This window comes from Chaetura pelagica, unplaced genomic scaffold, assembly GCF_000747805.2.
Source record: "Chaetura pelagica isolate M959 unplaced genomic scaffold, ChaPel_1.0 scaffold455, whole genome shotgun sequence".
Classification (NCBI taxonomy): Eukaryota; Metazoa; Chordata; class Aves; order Apodiformes; family Apodidae; genus Chaetura; species Chaetura pelagica.
Genome location: NW_009953483.1, coordinates 1,394,969 through 1,414,047, shown reverse-complemented (window position 1 = coordinate 1,414,047; position 19,079 = coordinate 1,394,969). Strand labels below are relative to the sequence as shown.

General features: G+C 36.7%; 1 protein-coding gene across 1 annotated transcript in view; it reads right to left on the bottom strand.

Annotated features, from left to right (window-relative positions):
• Nucleotides 1-19,079, bottom strand: part of GPR126 (G protein-coupled receptor 126) — a 107,388-nt gene that overhangs the window by 15,807 nt on the left and 72,502 nt on the right. Inside the window, exons 12-20 of the mRNA XM_009998528.1 lie at nucleotides 14,388-14,522; nucleotides 13,568-13,682; nucleotides 11,564-11,625; nucleotides 10,586-10,793; nucleotides 9,955-10,120; nucleotides 6,496-6,636; nucleotides 4,464-4,580; nucleotides 3,410-3,455; nucleotides 2,274-2,380 (exon numbers count right to left, since the gene is read on the bottom strand). Coding sequence (XP_009996830.1) covers nucleotides 2,274-2,380; nucleotides 3,410-3,455; nucleotides 4,464-4,580; nucleotides 6,496-6,636; nucleotides 9,955-10,120; nucleotides 10,586-10,793; nucleotides 11,564-11,625; nucleotides 13,568-13,682; nucleotides 14,388-14,522 — 1,097 coding nt within the window. The remainder of the gene's footprint in view (nucleotides 1-2,273; nucleotides 2,381-3,409; nucleotides 3,456-4,463; nucleotides 4,581-6,495; nucleotides 6,637-9,954; nucleotides 10,121-10,585; nucleotides 10,794-11,563; nucleotides 11,626-13,567; nucleotides 13,683-14,387; nucleotides 14,523-19,079) is intronic.

The following is a 19,079-nucleotide window of genomic DNA, read 5'->3' as shown; positions in this document are numbered from 1 at the left end:
CACTCTTTCTTGGTTATCTGTCAAGGAAAACGCAAAAGCACTTTGGCAATACCACTATATCCCTGACATTAGGGATCATGTTTACTGAGTGTACTTAGTCTATAGTCGTTACACCTCTCACTTCCTTCCCTTAGCTCTTCAAAACATTGTGTTTTAAGCACTGTAACTGTTGGGATCAGTAGATAGACAAGAGCCTGGTACTGTTCCTTAATAATTCAGTACCAGGAATTCAAATGTCCTCCACTGGAAAAATCTTCCCTTTTCAAACTTTTTAGGTCCATTGCTTACAGAACATGTAACATATTCAAAAAAAGCAATTAAGAAGTAAAAGTATTAGTAGTATTCATAATGAAATGTGCACTATCCTGGGGAATTTCTGACATTCCTTCTTGTTATTAAAAGCTCACAAGAGTAGCTAATAATTTACAGGTGAAACCAAGGACAAGATATTGCCTTTTGGTTTTATGGTCTGTTTTGACATGCAAACTACAATTATAAATAGAATTGGTCAGGAAAATAGTGACAAAGTCAACATTTAAAGAAAAAAACAAAACTGGAAGTGAAGCAGGAACATTTTGAGGATTCTTTTTCCAGTTTTCTGTCCAACTGTAATTGCCACATAGTACCATCTGAGAATAACTGCCAATGTTACTTCCTTATTTTAAGGACAAATAAAAAAGACCTGTATCACTGTAGAGTAAATGTGTACAAATACTAATATATAATGGTGTCCATTCTATAGTCAGTGTAACTTTTGTCCCTAGCAAAATCATCTAGCAAAAAGAAACTAACAAAAGCTACAAAACTTGTCATTCTTCATAGTAAAGGGAAGAAGCTGTATGCAGTTTTAAACCCTGTCCCAACCTTATATGACAGTTTATATGTATACAGAGAGTGCTACTTGAAAATAATTTAATAGCTAAATGAAAGTCAAAAAAAGATTATTCAAATGGAAAAGCAATTAAAGGGGTCAAAATTGTGTAAAAATCTATTGGAACACAGCCTAAATGCAAAGAACTTCTGCCTTTTTTCCTACTGCCACAAAAGCATTTGAGGAAGAGAAGGGACGCATTGAACATATCCTAAAGAAAGCCCTTTTTTTTTCCCTGAGAGGATGAAAAGTGAAACAAGACCACAATTTAGCTTGCAAAAAGACAAAATGCTGGTGGCTTTTTCATATCTGCATGATGTGAAGAGAGCAGCTCTATTAAGAAGGCTTTGGAAGGCCAAAGCTGAAAAAGTCATCGCATGCACCTCCTTTGTGCGGTTCAGTCCTTTGTGTCACTGAAACAAGTTAAATAAAAAAACAAATACTTCCACTGTACTTCCACTTCCACTGATCACATCATTGCTGTGATCAGGAGCAAACAGCTCTTCTTTGGGCATGTTTCAGAGGCCAAAGCATGTCTGATGGAAAGAAATGTTTCAGAATATTACTGAGCATAAAAAATCACCACGTTGTGAAAATACAGCAGTAGCCCATCTTTTTCATGTTGGGATTTTTTTTCTGTCTACAACACTTCACATATGCAAATTGCTAGAGGAATTATGCAGCTGAGGCTGAAGTGCTTTATATGGTTCCCTCATTCATCTCCCTGAAAAACTATGCTCTACTTTTCTCAGCCACCCAGGCTTGGCTTAAGGCTCTGATAAAGCACGAGTTACACAGATTATACTGGTAATGGAGATGACAGGGACTCCCTGCACTTAAGGATTCATTAAAATAACTTTGTCTGTTTTGCATTAGAAGAATGCAGAAGCATCAGTACTGGGCTTTGGTTTTACAGACCAGGACTTTCTTTTTCACCATCATGTCCCACCTTTGAAGCTGGATATTGTAATATGCTATTTGTATGTTGGTATTGCTCAGAAGTCTCAACTCCAGGTCTTTTGTGGCACAGTATTTTCAAAATTTAGCATACTCTTATGGGCAAATTTTATTCTTTATTTTAGAATATCGAGCCACTTGTAAAGAAAATAACAATAACAACAATAATAATAGTAAGGTAATAGTAATAGTAATGATAACAACAGCAATAATATACTTTCATTACTCACTTTACTCATTACCTCAATCCCGAATCCTTATCACTAGCTATTTTATTATGAATAGATAACTTTATGACAATAAGGGGGACATTATGTATTATTATTAAAAATCATGTGGAAAAAGAATAACCCAAGTAACAAAAATGAGAGTTGTCCTGACCCAAGACAAAAACTACACTGCAGTTCCTAGGAAAGATAACCTGGAGAGCTATGGGTTTACCTACCATTAGGACCCCAAAGTGTGTGAGGTGGTTGCATAAACAAATCGTCTCATTTTCATTGGACTCTGGGTCCACTTGGCAGCCTACAGGGTTCCAGCCACCATTACCATCTGTGGAAATGAAACAGGAGAAACCATAATTTTCAATAAGCTCATGTCACCTTCTAACAGCTTTCTCACTTCCTCTTGAGCAAGTACAGGAGTCCTTTCTCAAATTGAATGAGTGAACAGCAAAAAAAACCAGGAAAGAAGCAAGCATCAGATTTCTTAGTTTCTTGAGAGAATTGCACCAGATAAGTGTCCCAGTAATGGACTACTGAGCAGAAGCACTAGGAGACGTGAAGCTTTTCAGTTAATGAGGGATAAATGAGATCTACTATGTGGATCATGCATTAAGATACACCTTATTTTTACTCAACAATAAGATGGTTTTATAACTCCCCTTTACCACACTAATGTGATGTCAGCACCTGCCTCCCTCCTACTCATATGTCTCCAGGCACATGAAAGCATTTAAGCCCAGGAATACAGGATCTTGGTCTTCCTCTCTGCAGCATATAATGCAGAAGGTCAGACTGGATAGTCTCAATTATCCTTTCTGGCCTTAAGAAAAAACATGAAGTAAACGATCTCCTACCTGCCCCACCTGAAAAGAAAATGCTGAAGAATAAGTAGAAAGATTTTATTTTTTAAAAATAAATGTTAAAAAGCAAAATTTGTATCCCTGGTTACTTCTCCATTCTTTCTTTTTTTTTTTTTTTTTTTTTTTTTTTCCTGCTAAAATACGAACTAATTTTGTGAAATAGTTTTATGTTCTCTGAAATTTGAAAGACATTTTTTCACAACTCCAGGCAAAATCCAGCTAATTATTGGACTGACCGTATAACATAACCTCAAGTCCATAGAATCACAGAATGGTTTGAGTTGGAAAGGACCTTAAACACATCTAGTTCCAAGCCCCCTGCATGGGCAGGGGCACCTCCCATTAGATCAGGTTGTTCAAAGCCCCACTCAACCTGCCCTTGAACACTTCCAGGGATGGGGCATCCACAACTTCCCCAGGCAACATCTCTAACTGATTTCAAAACTTAGACAACTTTATTCCCCACATAAAAGAAATTACAGTATTTTTAAACTTACCATTTTTATTCATATCCCAGAAGACACAAGTAGGCTTTGGATCTTCCTAAGAACACATTAAAGTAGACCTTTTATACCTCTTCAGACATAAATCTCATCAACATATACATTTACAAAAAAATATTTTATTAGATATCTTTTTACCTTATAAGCAGAAGAATAAACATTATTTGGAATGCTGATTTTTATCTAAATGTAAAATAAGTAGAAAGACAGATCTGTGCAGACTGTAAAATCTAGAGCACTTCTTCTGCATTGTTCCTTTTCCACATCCTCAGAATAATGAAGTTTTACTGTCTCACTGAAGTTATCCATGAGTCTGATGCCTTTACAGAGTCTAAAGTGGAGGTTGTTTTGTGTGACTTTAAAACAATTATTATAATGAAGTGTAAGGTGAAGTTAATTGAACAGTGAAAATTACGAGCCAGGTTCTCATTAAGTAAACAATACACTTCAGTATCACATTTTAGCACCTTCTTTCGTAATGTCTCTATTGCTGTTGTCTCTTTTGGAGTAGCTACTGACAACGTGTGAGAACAGAGTCAAGCTCACATTTTTTAAATGAAACAGCCTAAAGGTTGCATTTGGCCCATACTTCCCTAAATGAATTGTAGTAATTTTTAACATCTTGGTTCTGTACCTTCTTCCTTTGCTGGAAACCACATACCCACAAAATAATTTGGCGAACTATTACTAAAGCAAAGAATTTAAGTAATTCTAAAGTTCCAGTGTAATAAATTATGTCCCTCCTCACAAAAATGGTAATGAAAAGAGATTTTGCCTTATTATTGGCATGGAAATGGCCTCTGAGTGGCAGAATCAACAGTCTTTCAGATAAATGTTAGATTGTGAATGGAGTAGAAATGTGTGAGAATGGGAAAGGTTATTTGTTTTTACTTTTTGCCTACTTGTTTTTCTTCTAGAGATTTTATTTCCATTTGAGTTTATGATCTTACTCAAACCCCATCCAAATCACTCAGGCTATATGCTCAGCCTTGCCTTTACTGCATATAATCTGCATTCCTGTTCCTCTGAATAGTCATTCTCATCTTACCTGAATTCTGGTATGCTTAATTGTAATCTTCACATAATCCTGAAGATCCTGAATGGTTATGTTTCCAATACTGCATGCCACCACAAAACTGGTCAAATTGGCAGGATTTTCTGCATCCTTTAAAAGGTTCATAAAAATACAATAAATGCTTAGACAGCATATAGCATAAAAGCCAGAGTACACAGTTTAATTTTTGCAGCATGCCAGAAAAAATAAATTGTCAGCATTTCTACAGTTTTGATCACGCAATGTAAGAACATTGTTTGAAAAATCAAATTATGGGTTTGCCTCATGTAAGTTTCCCTATTTTCCTTATGGTCATAAAAGTATATAGGCACAATTACAGAGAGAGGTTAGAAGGCATAAATTCTCCTTTTAATCATTATGTCTGATGCCAACAAAATTATAACTCAAACAATGTAGCAGATAACAACCCATGATATGATTAGTCATTTCCCTAAACAAGAATGAACTAGCTTTCTTATCTTATTGTTGACGATATCCTTTTTACTAGATGCTAGTTTTTGGAAAATAACCTGTTTGTAGTTGCTAAATCATCCTCCATCTTACAATGAAAGATTAAGAAGTAGTTAACAAATTCAAAGCCATGACACATGCTGCAGACTATAATATTTTCTGCAAGGTCTTATTTGATGGAAATTTAAATAGAAGACTGACATTATCACTGAGCAGTCATTTCTAACCTGCAAAGAAAAAGTACAAGACTGGGAATTTTCCAAAACAGAAGTTTTCCTTGGAAACTAATAACGTATTAGAATGGAAGTACTTTGGAAATACTTTTTTCTTTTAGGAGCTTTCATTGAAACCTGCATAGTTACACGCCTGGTGACTTACTAAGTATCCCATAGAAGCACATTCTAGCACCATTAAAGGGCACATTCTGATTTTATATGATTTTATGCCAATATGACAAGCCTACATCTGTATTCTTCTGATTTCTTTATTAAATATATCCATCCTGTTTTTCTCAGAAGCAGACATAGAATGAATACTAATTTTAAATAGTTAAATATACTTTGGGATGTATTTCAGAAGGCAGCTGAGGGTCATGGGCATTTTCTTGCCTAGACTATCTGAAGAATCTGGATACACTGCCAATAAAAACGATAATATAGGGAAAATACAATACTAAGGAGTTCTGCGGATGCTCAAGAGCCAAAGGTCACTTGAAATACTAATGGGAAAACAAACACAAATCCTCTGAGTCTCAGGCTAGAGTTCACTATGAAACAATGTTCCCTTAATTACTTTTTTTTTTTTTCAAAATAGGTATGGTTTTGCTTGCTATTTCCAAGCTGCAAACTACTCCTAATTTTTTTTTTTTTTTGCATCTACCATGCAGGAACTATTCATAATTACTGTGAGATGGGACCCAAAGGAGAAAAAAATCAATCTTCTTGTGTCCCTGTCCCTTCAGTTTTTAGGTACAAGTATTGTTATCCTTAGTCCATTTTAAAACATGGTTGGTTTATGAGAACACACATAGGAAAAGAAGAATAGCATGTATAAAAACAAATGGTTTTTCATTCCACCTGAATGTCAGTAGTCAGCCAGATGTCAGTGCCAAACAACTCTTTTAAGGAAGAGAGAAAGAAAGAGCACTTGGCAGTGTCTAGGCTAAATTCCCTTCTGATAGTAAAGAACCTGGCTCTGCTGAACATCAAGGACCTATATGAATGCATTTTAATAAAAGGTATGCCATTTAAGAGGCCTTGCTACTTTACTTTGAGTACAGTACAATTGGGATTTGATTTCCTACAGATTACCCTGAGAAAAAGTTTATCTCATATCTGACAGGAATTTGTAGTCAAAACACTGACTTAAGTTTCACTTGGGCACTTCAGGCATTTTGTTACTCTAAACATAACACTGTCTCTAGTTCCTACACCTGCTACCACCTTTTCATTCCTCTAACTCATAAGATGCTGTGAAGTTACTCCACTACACAGAACTTCTGGCAGCTGGCTTTGACTCACTCCACTGAAACAACTTTAAATGTATTAAAGTTTACCTGAAAAAGACCGTTTTTATTGAAGAAAGTAAATTGAGCCCTGGATATAACTTCAGATTCCTCTTGACTTAAATTATTCAGTAAACTTGGTGGCAGAACAACAGAAGCGAAGGCATTTGTCTGATCCTTGTCAAAATCTATCTGTTAAATAAAAAGAAGCACATTTAAACAAAACCCAAACCATCCACTGTCCACAACTGGGCTCACACCCTAACACAAAAATATCTAAACGTGGGACTAGAACCAATGAACACTAATATGCCATGTACCTATGTAAAAGTTAATGCAATAAATAAATAAAAGGTTAAGGGCATTTTCCCATCCTTCCAGCATGAGATCTGACCTGTGCTACAGGAAAGTATTAGGAAAAACAAACAAACAAACACTATTATAATGATGATTTGGAAATAAGAGATGGCAATAATGGCAGACATAATAACTCTCAGTAACCTTCAATATACTTTTCTTCATACCCAGCAATGTTGAGAACTGAAAAATATGTTCTGAATCCTTCTTTCTTGAGTTTTATTACTTGAGTTTGATCTGCACATTTGAACTAATTCTCTTACAAGCTTTTCTAGTTTCTCTGTTACAGAAGGGAGATTTGAAAATAATTATTAGTGTTACCTATCTATATTTATCATGCTATGTAGCATAAAAAAGACATTTTCTGCCATCAATATAAGCTTTATAAATACTAGCAATGTGTCAGACAGCTGAAAGGTGTCCATGGCACAGGGATGTAAGAAGTGAGCGGGATATAAATGAGGATGCAAACTTGCACTTCATCATCCACCAAGAAACACTTCTACGACTGCATGCTCTCCCACCATGGCATACTCAGGGTGTGCCACCCTACCCATGAAAGGAAGGGGAGCAAGCCATCTTGCAGTGGCTCTGTAATAAAATTGTTCAAGAATTCTATTGTGCGTTATGGAAACTCACATTCTTGACTTCTCCAGAGGCAATTTGATAATGTATTTATACCTCTCATTATCCATCGTATGATCCTAAAAGCACCATTAGCCTTAGGCCACCGCCAGATTTGCTTAACTTCTAAATTTTCACTGATTTACTCTGAATAATTGGCACCCTTGGAAATTAGTAAGAAGTGGTTTATAGATACGTCCTGACAGGGCTAAATGCAGTTGAATGAAAGGTTTTCAAAGAATAAGAATAAGAATCTGTTAATTAAACAGAAAGTGCATTTGTGTGATAAAGATGTCCCATTTGGTACTGTCTGCAAATACAGTGGAGGAGGCTTCAATAAAGAAGTATGGATACATTACAGGAACAATTTAATAATATGAATCACAAAAATCTAGCTTAGTCAAAGGTTTGGCAAGAAACATAAAGACACAGTGGACTGAATTTGAATCTTTCCAAATTGCCATGGATACTTTTACTTGATATCTACTTTAAGAAAAAAAAAAAAAAGAAATAAAATCTGGAAAATTCTGACATAGAGCTTGAAGAGTTTAATGCTCCCTGATGAGCCTGGGATAAATCATCACATCATTGGTGAAAACCCCAGGCTTTCACAAGGGAATCACCATCCAGCAGGGATAGCAAATATCTTTCCTGATAGGCATGGAAAATATAAACAGTGACGACAGCTGTTGCAGATTTTCTGGTAGGAAGGATGCTAAGAATTCTCAATCAGGTGTCTAAGAACAAATTCATGTTCCAATAGGAACATTATAAAAAATTTGACGGAGTTTGGATTTTATGATTGTTTAGACAGTGCTGTAATAAATGATTCCAGAGCAAGAAAATTCCTGGATGTCCTCAAGCCACAGATGGTGATTCTTATTATACATGCGAACATCCCAAACTTGACTTCAGAATTTTTCCTTTCCTTTTTCCATAAATACAGAATGAAATCTGGAGGAGAACCTCAAATAATAATCAGCTATTGAGCTTCATTAATAGGACAGCTAAAAAAATGTAGATTCGCAGTCATAAAATAGTAAAATTAATAGTAAAATTGATTAAAAGAAATTTCAGCAAAACATCTATGAGCAAAAACATGTGAAAACTCAATTACATTATATCAATTTGTATCTATTTAAACCAGCTTTTGAATAGTCTATATACTACTTTTTATAGCACTGTCTTCATTACTGGTTTTGATTTTTACAGTACATAGTACTTTATAAAATTATCAGATGTTTATTATGGTTCTTGTCTTCCAATTTTCAGTGGGAACTAATTTGGTTCCATAAGATGTTTATAATCTAGTTATTAGTCTTTAACTGTTTTTATAATGCCATGTTTTGTTTGGACTCCGATTTAGTTCCTCTGGTCCAAACAATAGGGTCGTTTGGATGTGGTGTTGGTAGATATGGTTTAGGGGACAAATCTGTAGAGTAGGGATGATAGCTGGATTAGGTGATCCCAGGGGTCTTTTCCAACCTGAATAGTTCTGTGATTCTATGATTCTATGAATAGTAGGCTTGTTATTTATTTATTTTTTAAGCTCTTCTTTGTGTTTCTCCAAGTGAAGCTCATTGTATTTGAATGGTTAGACTTTTAGGAAACTGAGATTACATTACCTCTGTCACAGACTTCTTGCATAGAAAATACATTGAACTACATTTTTTAAAACTTTTAGATGGATTAAGATGCAGACAGGCACATAGTGAAATTCAAAAAGCCTGGGCTCCTCATTGTTACTGATTTCAACAGAACCTTTGGAATATCTCAAGAGGTGCTCATGTGCATCTCAAATGCTATTTCATAGCTTTTAGTTGTCTGAGCTTTTCTATTAGTGAAAAAAAAGAAGAAAAATATTTTTGAGGTGATGAAAAATATCTCAACTACAACAGCCTGTATAGATACTGTAGAATTGGAGATCATTCTGCATTTTGAGTCATCTGTGCTTATTTTTCATGGATAGGCTGGTCAAGCTCCCCATGAATGTCTTAAACCACCTCTGACACCCCAAATGGCACAAGCCACTTACATATGCACGACTGGATCAGCCTTAGGTCTCTGTTAGCAGTAGGTGTTTAAACTGTACTGAAAAGTTGAAGACCTATTGTACCTGTAGAAACCTACACGAAGATACGTGCATTCATGTGTCTTATTCTAAAGCTGAAATGCATCAATGGAGTTGGGTAGGTAGTGTGCAATGGGTAATAAAACAGACTGTTAAAGACTATTTTCCCTTCCCATTAGTAAAACAAAACAAAAACCCAAAACAAAACATAACTAAAAAGGATAAAGTCTCCTCCAGATTTGTAAGCAAATTACTTTTCAACCTTATGGAATGTGAATTTATCTGAGTTTCCTGTCACTCAAGGAAATACTACATTAATCTTTTTGGATGATTGCAGGAAAAAGGAAATACAAAGTAGAGGAGAACTGGGAGTTGTAAGTGGTTTTATAGGAACTACAGTAAACACATTTGGAACAGTATGCACATTTCACATTCAAATACAACTGCTTGTTCTGTACCTGGAAATCAGATGCATTGTTCTGTGGACTGACACTGAAAGAACCACCTTTGAAGGAGGTTGAGTTTACAGAAGACACTCCAAGTGCGAGGTTCCGTGTTGATATACTCATTGATGGTCCAGTGAAATGGATCTTTAAAGCCAAGGCATCAATAGTTTTTAGAGCTCTAAAAACAGAAATAATTACTCTAAAAACTGAACGCAGAGAAAAAATCCAACTACTATGTTCTCTGTATGTTCTCTATGTTTAAGATGATCCTCATACTATTGACTGTTTCTATTGCCCACCTTCGTATTTACATGGAGATGTCAGACTGCTAATTTATGCATCTCTGTTGCAAACAAAAGCTTTTGACTGACAGAAATTATGTGACTACATATCACTACCCCTGAAATAATTTTCCAACAGTACTTGAGTCTATGCTGTGTCATTTATCAGGAGACTTCTTTTCCATCCAAATACTATATCTTTGTCATGTACATTAAATTTAGTACAAGAAGAAATATTTATATATCTCATTTGGAAATCTGTTTTTGATGGAAATCAGAAATTGTTTATCTACATATGGAAGGATGAATCCTTCCAACCTTGAAGCTTGCTCTCAGTTTATCTCAAATACAGAAATACTTACTCTGAAGATGATGCTGCCAATACACTGTCTGAACTGGTTAGAATATTGGAAAAAATTGTCACCACAGTAGAACCCAGGGATTCATCAATTTCTTCATCATTCACAATTTTTTTGAGCTTCTGCACAACATCATTTACTTTGTCTGAGGTTAGCTGCTGCCCTTCACCAGTGAGATTCAGAAGGTGATTGGCTATATCTGCTGCATTTTCTGCAATTGTATATGTAAAATGAAATAAAATATTGCATGAAAAATAATAATGATAAATTATAAAATAATGCATATCAGTCCTGTTGTACATGACTTCTCACATGAAATGATGTTTTCATATAGCCTGACTCCAAGAACTGAATCAACTAAGGTAGGTAGCCAGGTTCCCTAAGGCCCCTCTCTCAGTGCAGAAAGACAAAGAGGCTTCTCCAAGAAACAACTTCAGAACAGGAGCTTACTGTAGGTCCTCTGAATTACTTATGAGAGTATCATTCTCTTCACTAGCTCTGACAATAAAAAAGGGGCCATCAAATTGCTGTCAATTTATGTTATTACTCCTTTAAGGCCAGAAAGACATCTAGAGGTATTTAATAAATAAATCTGGAAACATCTGATTACAAGCCCAGTGAAGAGAGTGGAAGTCTTTCCACTGGCACATACAGGCATTGGAAATATTTAAAAATTTGTCTGAAACTGAGTGTCAAACTGAGGCAAGCTACCACCTGTCTCTCTTCTTGCTTAAATTACTTGACGAGTTTGATTTATTACAGTAATTGGTATCCAGAGCATTTCATAGGTGGGAGGAATTCAAGTTGGTGCACTTCCCCAGAATTAAAATATATACTTTGCACTGATTTTTTAGAAAGACTGTAAAAAACATAGCATAAAGTAGGAAGGTATTCCTCCTTAATGTAACTATCTTATACTACGCAGTAATGAAAGTCTATAAAACTACTCTTTTAGCCAAAGACCAAAATTAATATACCTACCTGTGCAATTTCTAAGATCAGGCTGGCCCCAGTATGATGTGTAGTTCTGCAATCCCAAATAGCTAAAGAGGAAAAAAACCCAACATTTACATGAAATACAATACTGAAAATATGTAAATGTTTCATAATTCCTTTGTAGATGTCAGAGTGTTCCACTTTTCTCAATTCACATTTTTCCTAGCAACATGGCCCCTAGTGAAATGAAATATGACAGTGAAAATATGTGATCAATTAAGTGACAGGGCTGAGAGAAGCCCTAGTTCTTTGGACAAATTCCCAGATGATTCCTATAGTGAGTTGATAAAACGCATAAATGGAAATTTTGGCCTTCTATTTCAGGGAAGACCCAAATGTTGACACAAACTAATATGCCCCTATTATGACCAAATCAGATGCTGTTTCTGTAATTTCCCTTTGATGAGGGGTAAATATAAAGATTACCTTTTTTTCAAAATGCTTTTTTAGAAGTCTTACTAAAGACTTCTAGAAGTAATAGCAAAATACTGTAAAATGCTACATCCAAAATTAATCACAGTTTTTCTCAGGTTTTTTTAAAAGACATTCATGTTCTAGTAGCATGACAAAGGCAGGATGGAGAATGGGAAAAAGTTACCCTTAACTCAGTATAGAATAGAATAAAATAGAATAATTTTAATAATTGATTAAAGGATAACTCAGTTGATCAGTAGAAGCACAGTAGACGGTAACCTTCTACTATGACATGCGCAGAACTAGAAAAAATCCGTAGAAGAGGTTTCTCTTCTCTCTAAACACATTCCATCTGTGCTTCATACTGGCAAAAGGTAGCAGAGGCAGAGGCAAGGAAAGCAAAACACAGTGCACAACTCAGTGGAGTTTTTTTAACTAAAAGTGCTGTACACAGAGAAGCAATTGTATTATGTAGAACACAAATGAACAATAAACATAACCACTACTGGGGCACCAAAGGCTAAATGCTTTAATTTTTAATGATTTTGAGGCTGACATTAAAACAATTTCACTTCTGCACTACTCACTCTACAACAAAAGTTGGTCTATCAGAATCCAGGAGTTCTTGTACAAGATTAAGAGGCTGAGGAAGTGAGTTAGTTAAATATAATGCTGGTTTCTTTCCTGTTTGGCACAGAACCTCAAAGCTGATTCATACCCATGTTGCCATACTGTTTTCAAAAAGCAAAAGATCTGGTCTTCTCAGAAAATGTTCCAGATGCAATGTGGGCAGAGAAGGCTACTATATTGCATTCAATGGTGATCATCTTACATACTGAAGAAATGGGCTAACATCGCATCATCACAGCCATGCTCAAGGCATTCAAAGGAGATCAGAGCCATGTTGTTTTGGTAATATATCAAAGGAAGTAATAATATTCCCATTATATAAATGGGAAATAAAGATACAGTGTTGAAATATTTGTAGATGTTCACACAGAAAGTGCACATTAGGGAAAATTTATCCTAAACCTTAAAACCATAAATTCTAATCTTTAAAGCATAAGATTATTCTTGCCTTCAATTATGACTAATTACTGGCAAATTGCTTGTTTCACAGGATTTCTTTTAGTTTCCCTTAATGAGATGAGAGGTTCTGGATTAAGCCAAATACAAGTCTCATCTTCATAGAATTTTCTTAAGAGATTCTTATACAAGCCAAATACTAGTAGTGGAGTGGTAGCAAATGTGAAACTTTGGTTTCAGTAACACAAGCATCATGACTTGAAGAAAGCAGTTTCATTTTGTAAGAAGGTGCTGGTTTTATAGTCACTTTGAACATGTACTAAATTGGGTCTCAATATGCCCTACAGAAGTTGTAGATGAGCTATCTTCTTCTTCACCAATAACATTCATCTCTTACGGCACACGCGCAATCTCTCCCAGCATAGAAATCATCTTCCTGAAATACAGTATCAGCCAACAGCAACAACTACAGAGGATAAAGTTAAACTATCCATATAACCAGAAAATTGTCTTTAAAGCTCTCAGCTTCTCAGATATTTGAACACCTACCAGGTTCTTGATGCAGTCTGAACTGAGCTCCCATGGCATAACGTGAAGTTGGTCACAGTTGGTCTGGTATCTGGCCAAAAATAGTTTGGAGGGTTTTCTTCGGCTAAACATTTTTCTTTAAGAATAAAAATATAGCACTGTTAATGGTAAATTTCTTCATCTAATTGTCTTCCATTTCTTGTCATCTGCAAATCAACCTGTCTATCACACCAAGCTGTCTTCAAATGAAATGCTTTGTTATTGACTGTAGAGTAGTGGCAATGGAGGGGTGCACAACAGGGGACAACATCTACTGCTGTTGCTTGAGGGAAAGGATTGAACTTGTATGCTGCATGCACTTGCACTCCATCAATCCCCACTTCCTCCTTCCCAAGGGAAAGGCAATCTCTGGAAAAAGTTGAATGAGAAAAGATCAGAGCTAAAAGGAGATTGATTAAGGGCTGCAGCTGGCAGGAGCACAAACAATAGGGTTGAGGAGCAGGCATGAGGGGCTCTGGACGTCCAAAATGTCATTATAGCTCTGGCTATAAATCAGGCTTTATCCTCAAACTGCTAGAGAACCTGTAAGGAATTGTCCCAGCCTCTTTGAATCAGACAGCAAAATACTGACTAAAACAATCTCAACAACTCTGTGTGTGTGTTAAAAGAAGTATCGTGAGCACTGCTTTCTGAGATTAGTAGAACAATAGAGTCTAAAGTGACAATATAAAATTTGGAACAGTCACACCATTTGAAAATGTGTGATTATTTAGCACAGAAGATGCTTATTTATGAACAAGCAAACGAAATCTGTTGTGTAACAAAGCCAAAAACTACTTACCCACTGGATTGACATTCACAGTATGAAGCTTATAGCCTCCTTCCATGGTCCCATTATTATTTATGAGCTTCTGTCGGATGTCTTCCTCTTCTAAATTGATGTTGTTGGTAGAATTATAAACCAGAAGAGCCAAAACTTCAAAACTGCAAGGAAAATTATCTGAGTGTTTGAGTCAGAACAGTAGATGCCAAATGTGTGGAAATAAAAATATCTGACACACTCTGCTTTTATAAGCAGGGAACAGTGTCAACAAGACAATGTTTCTCTTTATCTGTAAATTATTTTTTTTAATATAAAGAGCTGTGATAAGAAAGCGTGGTTGGGAAATTTCATCCTCTACTTACCATTAAAAATCACCTCATCAAAAGAGCTAAGAAATGTTTTCAGAAAATTTAGATTATTTTGAAAGATATTAAAATATGAAAGCATAAAGCTGTGAGTTCTAAATAGGCCCTAATTAGATTTTAAAATCTGGTTTCTGATGGCTTAGGAAGTTAAGAGGTCATTCACCACACCTGACAAAACTTGTCAGGATGGGACAAGTCATCCTCCAGAGGGTCTGTCTCTCCATTGACTACAGAGAAGGACTAGAAGATTAACAAAGAACAGATGTCTAACATCTAAATGTCTTAATTTTGATGGAGTGAAAAAACCCTGACATACTTCTGAAACTTTTGGTCCTAATTAGAAAAGTCTAGTTGCTCAGTTGACTAATTCAAGTTTGAGCAGTAATAGCTGTTTTGTACTGTAGCCCACTGCTACTTTCTTCAGCATAAGTAGTTCAAAGTGCTCAAGTCTCTTTCCTGTGAGAGAAATAAAACAATCCCCACCCTTGTTCAAAAACATAGATTTTCTGGAAGGGAAATAATGAACAGAAAAGCAGTTCTAGCAGGACACAGGAAAGAAGCCCAGAGTAGAAGGCTCAAAAATTTCTTCCTGGGACACAGAAGACACAGGTTGGAGAAGAGAATACCCAAGAGTACCCAAGAGTATTGCTTGGCTCTGGCTAGGAGGTGACGCTACCAAAGCACGGAACATTGGATCTCCATGGGAGCCAAAATGTGGAAAAAAGGAAAAAGCAAGCCTGCTTCAGCTCTCTTCATCTACCCTTGCCCTTGGATACTCAGCAGCCTGAATAAAGACAGATCTTCATGGTGTGTGAGCAGTTCCTGGCATCCTGGGAAGTGGCAGCACTGCCAGCACACATACAGTGAGCAAAGCACACACCAAATTCAGCTGCTTTCGCCAGCAGCCCCTGGTGGAAGAAAGCAGCTGGGAGCTAAAAGTCCTTGTGGTCTACTTGAAAAAGAGTAGGAGAAAAAATGTACAAGAGGGCTATATGGGAAAGGGCTTGTAGGATTTTGAGGTCCCCCCTTCCTAGACAGACCAGGGCTTCATTTCCAAAAATCTTCCAGAAAGGTATTCCCATGATGACAGCTCAGAGTTGCTCTTTCTAGAGCAGCTTACTGTACAGATGTTGGTCTTAAATGGCAGATTTAACCCTCTTTGTGTCAGACAAAATTCTGAAAACTGAGTAACTCCAGCCAAAACTTCTGAAGTACTCTCAGTGAAATGGCGCTAAAAGAGGCAGCATCAGAAAACAATCTCACAGTCTGGGAAAAAAAAAAAAAAAAATTAAAGTAAAGCCTAAACCTCATAGAGAAATAATGAATGTGAACTAAATACTCCACACATTTCACTGCTGCAAATGTAAATAAATAATTAATAAAACCAGTCCCTGGGTGGTAGGGTTTTTGTTGGTTTTGTTGTTGTTGAACATCAGTACATTTTTTTTCTTGCCATATCTGCTGTTTTACTCGTGACCTGACTGAAGAAGATAAAAAATGTGACTACCTGTTGGCTTGGCTTGTTTTTTCTCCAATGGATGTATTTTAGCAGAGAAATTCCAGGTATTTCTGGCCAGGTTGCTCCTGCCCTGCTCCCAGAGATACTGAATTCCTCCTATAATCCCTTTGATTTCTGTGGAGTGTTTAATATAAGGCAACAACCTCAGTAGGGCTTTTGTGCATCAGCAGGCTTTAGCTGTATAGCTCGGATATATTAAGAGGCACAAGTTTATTATGGCATTTATTTTTAGCAGAAGCATGGAAATTGCCTACAGGATTGCCAAATCCTCCAGCCCTCCAGCACTTCAGCCCCAGAGTCTCCTGGCACTTAACCATCTTTCCTAAAAGCTTTTGGCTTCACTCATCTATTCCCTTTACTTCAGAAGAGGAAAACTTAATACACTGATGCCACTCCCTACCTCAGCACTTTGGCTGCAAGGCAGAAGTCCTAAGTGAATGTTCACTGCTATTACTATGCTGCTTATTGCAGGACTCCCAACTAACCAAAGTTATATTTAGTATCCATAACTGTGTGGAGAGATAATGGCAACAAACCAGAATGGATAATGATAGATGAGGTAGAACTAGTTACAGTTATCTAGAGCAATTATAGGGAAAAGCATTGATTATGAAGCACTGATAAAAATAATCTGTTAAACCACTTTGTTATTTGTTTTCTGAGAAACTCTTAAGAGCACAAGTCCTGTATACTGTGCAATAAGAGCCTGTTCCATATTGTGATGAAAGAATTTCTATAAACTTTTCAGAATGACTCATGCTAGCTTTCCTAAGTAAATAAATACCTTTTAACTTGACAGCTGACGCAATACGAAGCTGAGCGCTTCCTTCCACTTTTGTCACATTCAGATCCCAGAACTAAAACATTTTAGTGCTGAAGAACAAAATAATTCTTGAATTGGGAAACACTAGGCCTACACTCCAATAAGTGGCAATGCTGCCATGCTCTGATGGTGTCACTGGATTTGCCATGCCCAACCTTAAATCTTTTATTGTGTGCCATATAATAGCAGATAGATTTTCATAGCAGTAATCAATTGCAAATTACACATCACCTATAATAACCTGTACTGCTCATATTATCACTGTCAATATAAGAAAATGGACTGTGGTGTAGGTAAACACAACAGGGATAAGTATTTATGCCTCTCTTCTCTTTGACTGATGTGGTGACAGCTGGAGCAAGCAGGAAAGCAGGAGATGGGTGTTTATCCCACTCTGTCCTGGTCTGTGGAGCTGAGCTGACTCAGTGAGAGGAGTGTACAAAGCTGCATCCCCATCAGAGGCGCGGGAGGTGGTGGGGCCGCCTGCGCTGCCCCGGCGTGTACCACAAAGCCGGCTTTCTTCTCCAGCAGCGTGACTCAGAGCTATTCCAGGACAGAGTGCCTACACATGGGCTGTGGTCTCCCTGCTACGCCATGCAAGGAGCCTGAAGGAAGGATTAACAAACCCTGCGAACCGTGCAGCACAGACTGTCTCATACCTGAAGATATGTGCTTGATAATTGGCAGTGAATATTATTTCAGTAGACTGGTTGAATTAATACTGAATTAGTGTGATTGTCAAACTGCTTAACAAATCACTATTAATTTCCTTTCATAGTTTATGTTATTTCATTTAAACTATGTAAAGAACAATTTTTAAAGGATCTAAGTACTTAGGGAATCTAAATTTTAGGTATTTAATTCTTAACTACCCTGGCGTATTTTAAAAAGTTTTAAGATGTCAGCATTAAATTCTTTACCAATCTTGCTGGCAGCACAGGTAGGCCAACAAAGGCACCTGTCTTCTTCACATTAAGTGGACAGACATAAAAAGAGGTGAATATTGCATAAGTGTAATACAAACGACCAGCAGACAGCATGTTAGAAAACACACGGAATGACACAGAAAGAAATATTAAAGTAGAGGGAAATTAAAAGCATTAAACAAAACCATCTGAGTTGTGGATAAACTTCTATTTGAGGTGATTTTGACTGTGATACCATTAAAAGATTCAGAACAAAGAGCAAAAAAATTGGACTGGGCATAACAGACACCTTCAAAGTAATGACAAGGATGAGAAGGTCCTTTTCTCAGCAGAAGGCGACATTACAGAAAAAAAAAATAATCTGAGGCTTCGGGACACAAAAATAAAAATTGCAACTACTTTTCGGAGTGCTAAAAAAACCCCAACAACAAACCATCCTAAGCCTTCCTTTTTATGTAACGACCATTGTACCAGATCCCTGCTGTGAGTAGCATGGTCATGCCTCTGTGCCTGTCCTTGTGTCTCCAGACTTTGCACTTTCTTGCAGATCTGGTGCGGGAACAAAAACAACTACAGCTTTTCAACAAAAAAGCATTTATAATGTATTATTTGGTATAAAGACTGTTCATTATTAATGAATGTAGTAGAAAGGCAAAACAGAAAGGGCTGGAATCCCTCACATTTCAACAGCTGATTTTTGCTGAAATGACTTTTTGGTTACGCTTGAACTATGTTCCAAAACAACGAAGAAAACTCCCATTCCCCAATACATCACTTTCCTGAAAATGGCAACTAACAATGTCAGGCCTGCATTGAATCCAATTAAAGTCAGTGGAAAGACAAAGGAAGTCCCTGGGTGCTGGATCAAGAGCAGGCAGCTTCATCACGAGATTAAGAAAGGGATGATCCTTTAGTCACTGGGTAGGAATTCCCAACTCCCTTCGTGTACAATGAAGGCTTTTTTTACAGGTCATGGACACAAGATGCCACTAGGGCGTGGAGAAACCTGTGGATTTCTGCTTGGCTTTTTGTTGGTTAGCTTTTCAAGGAGAAATATTACACATAATGTACACATTG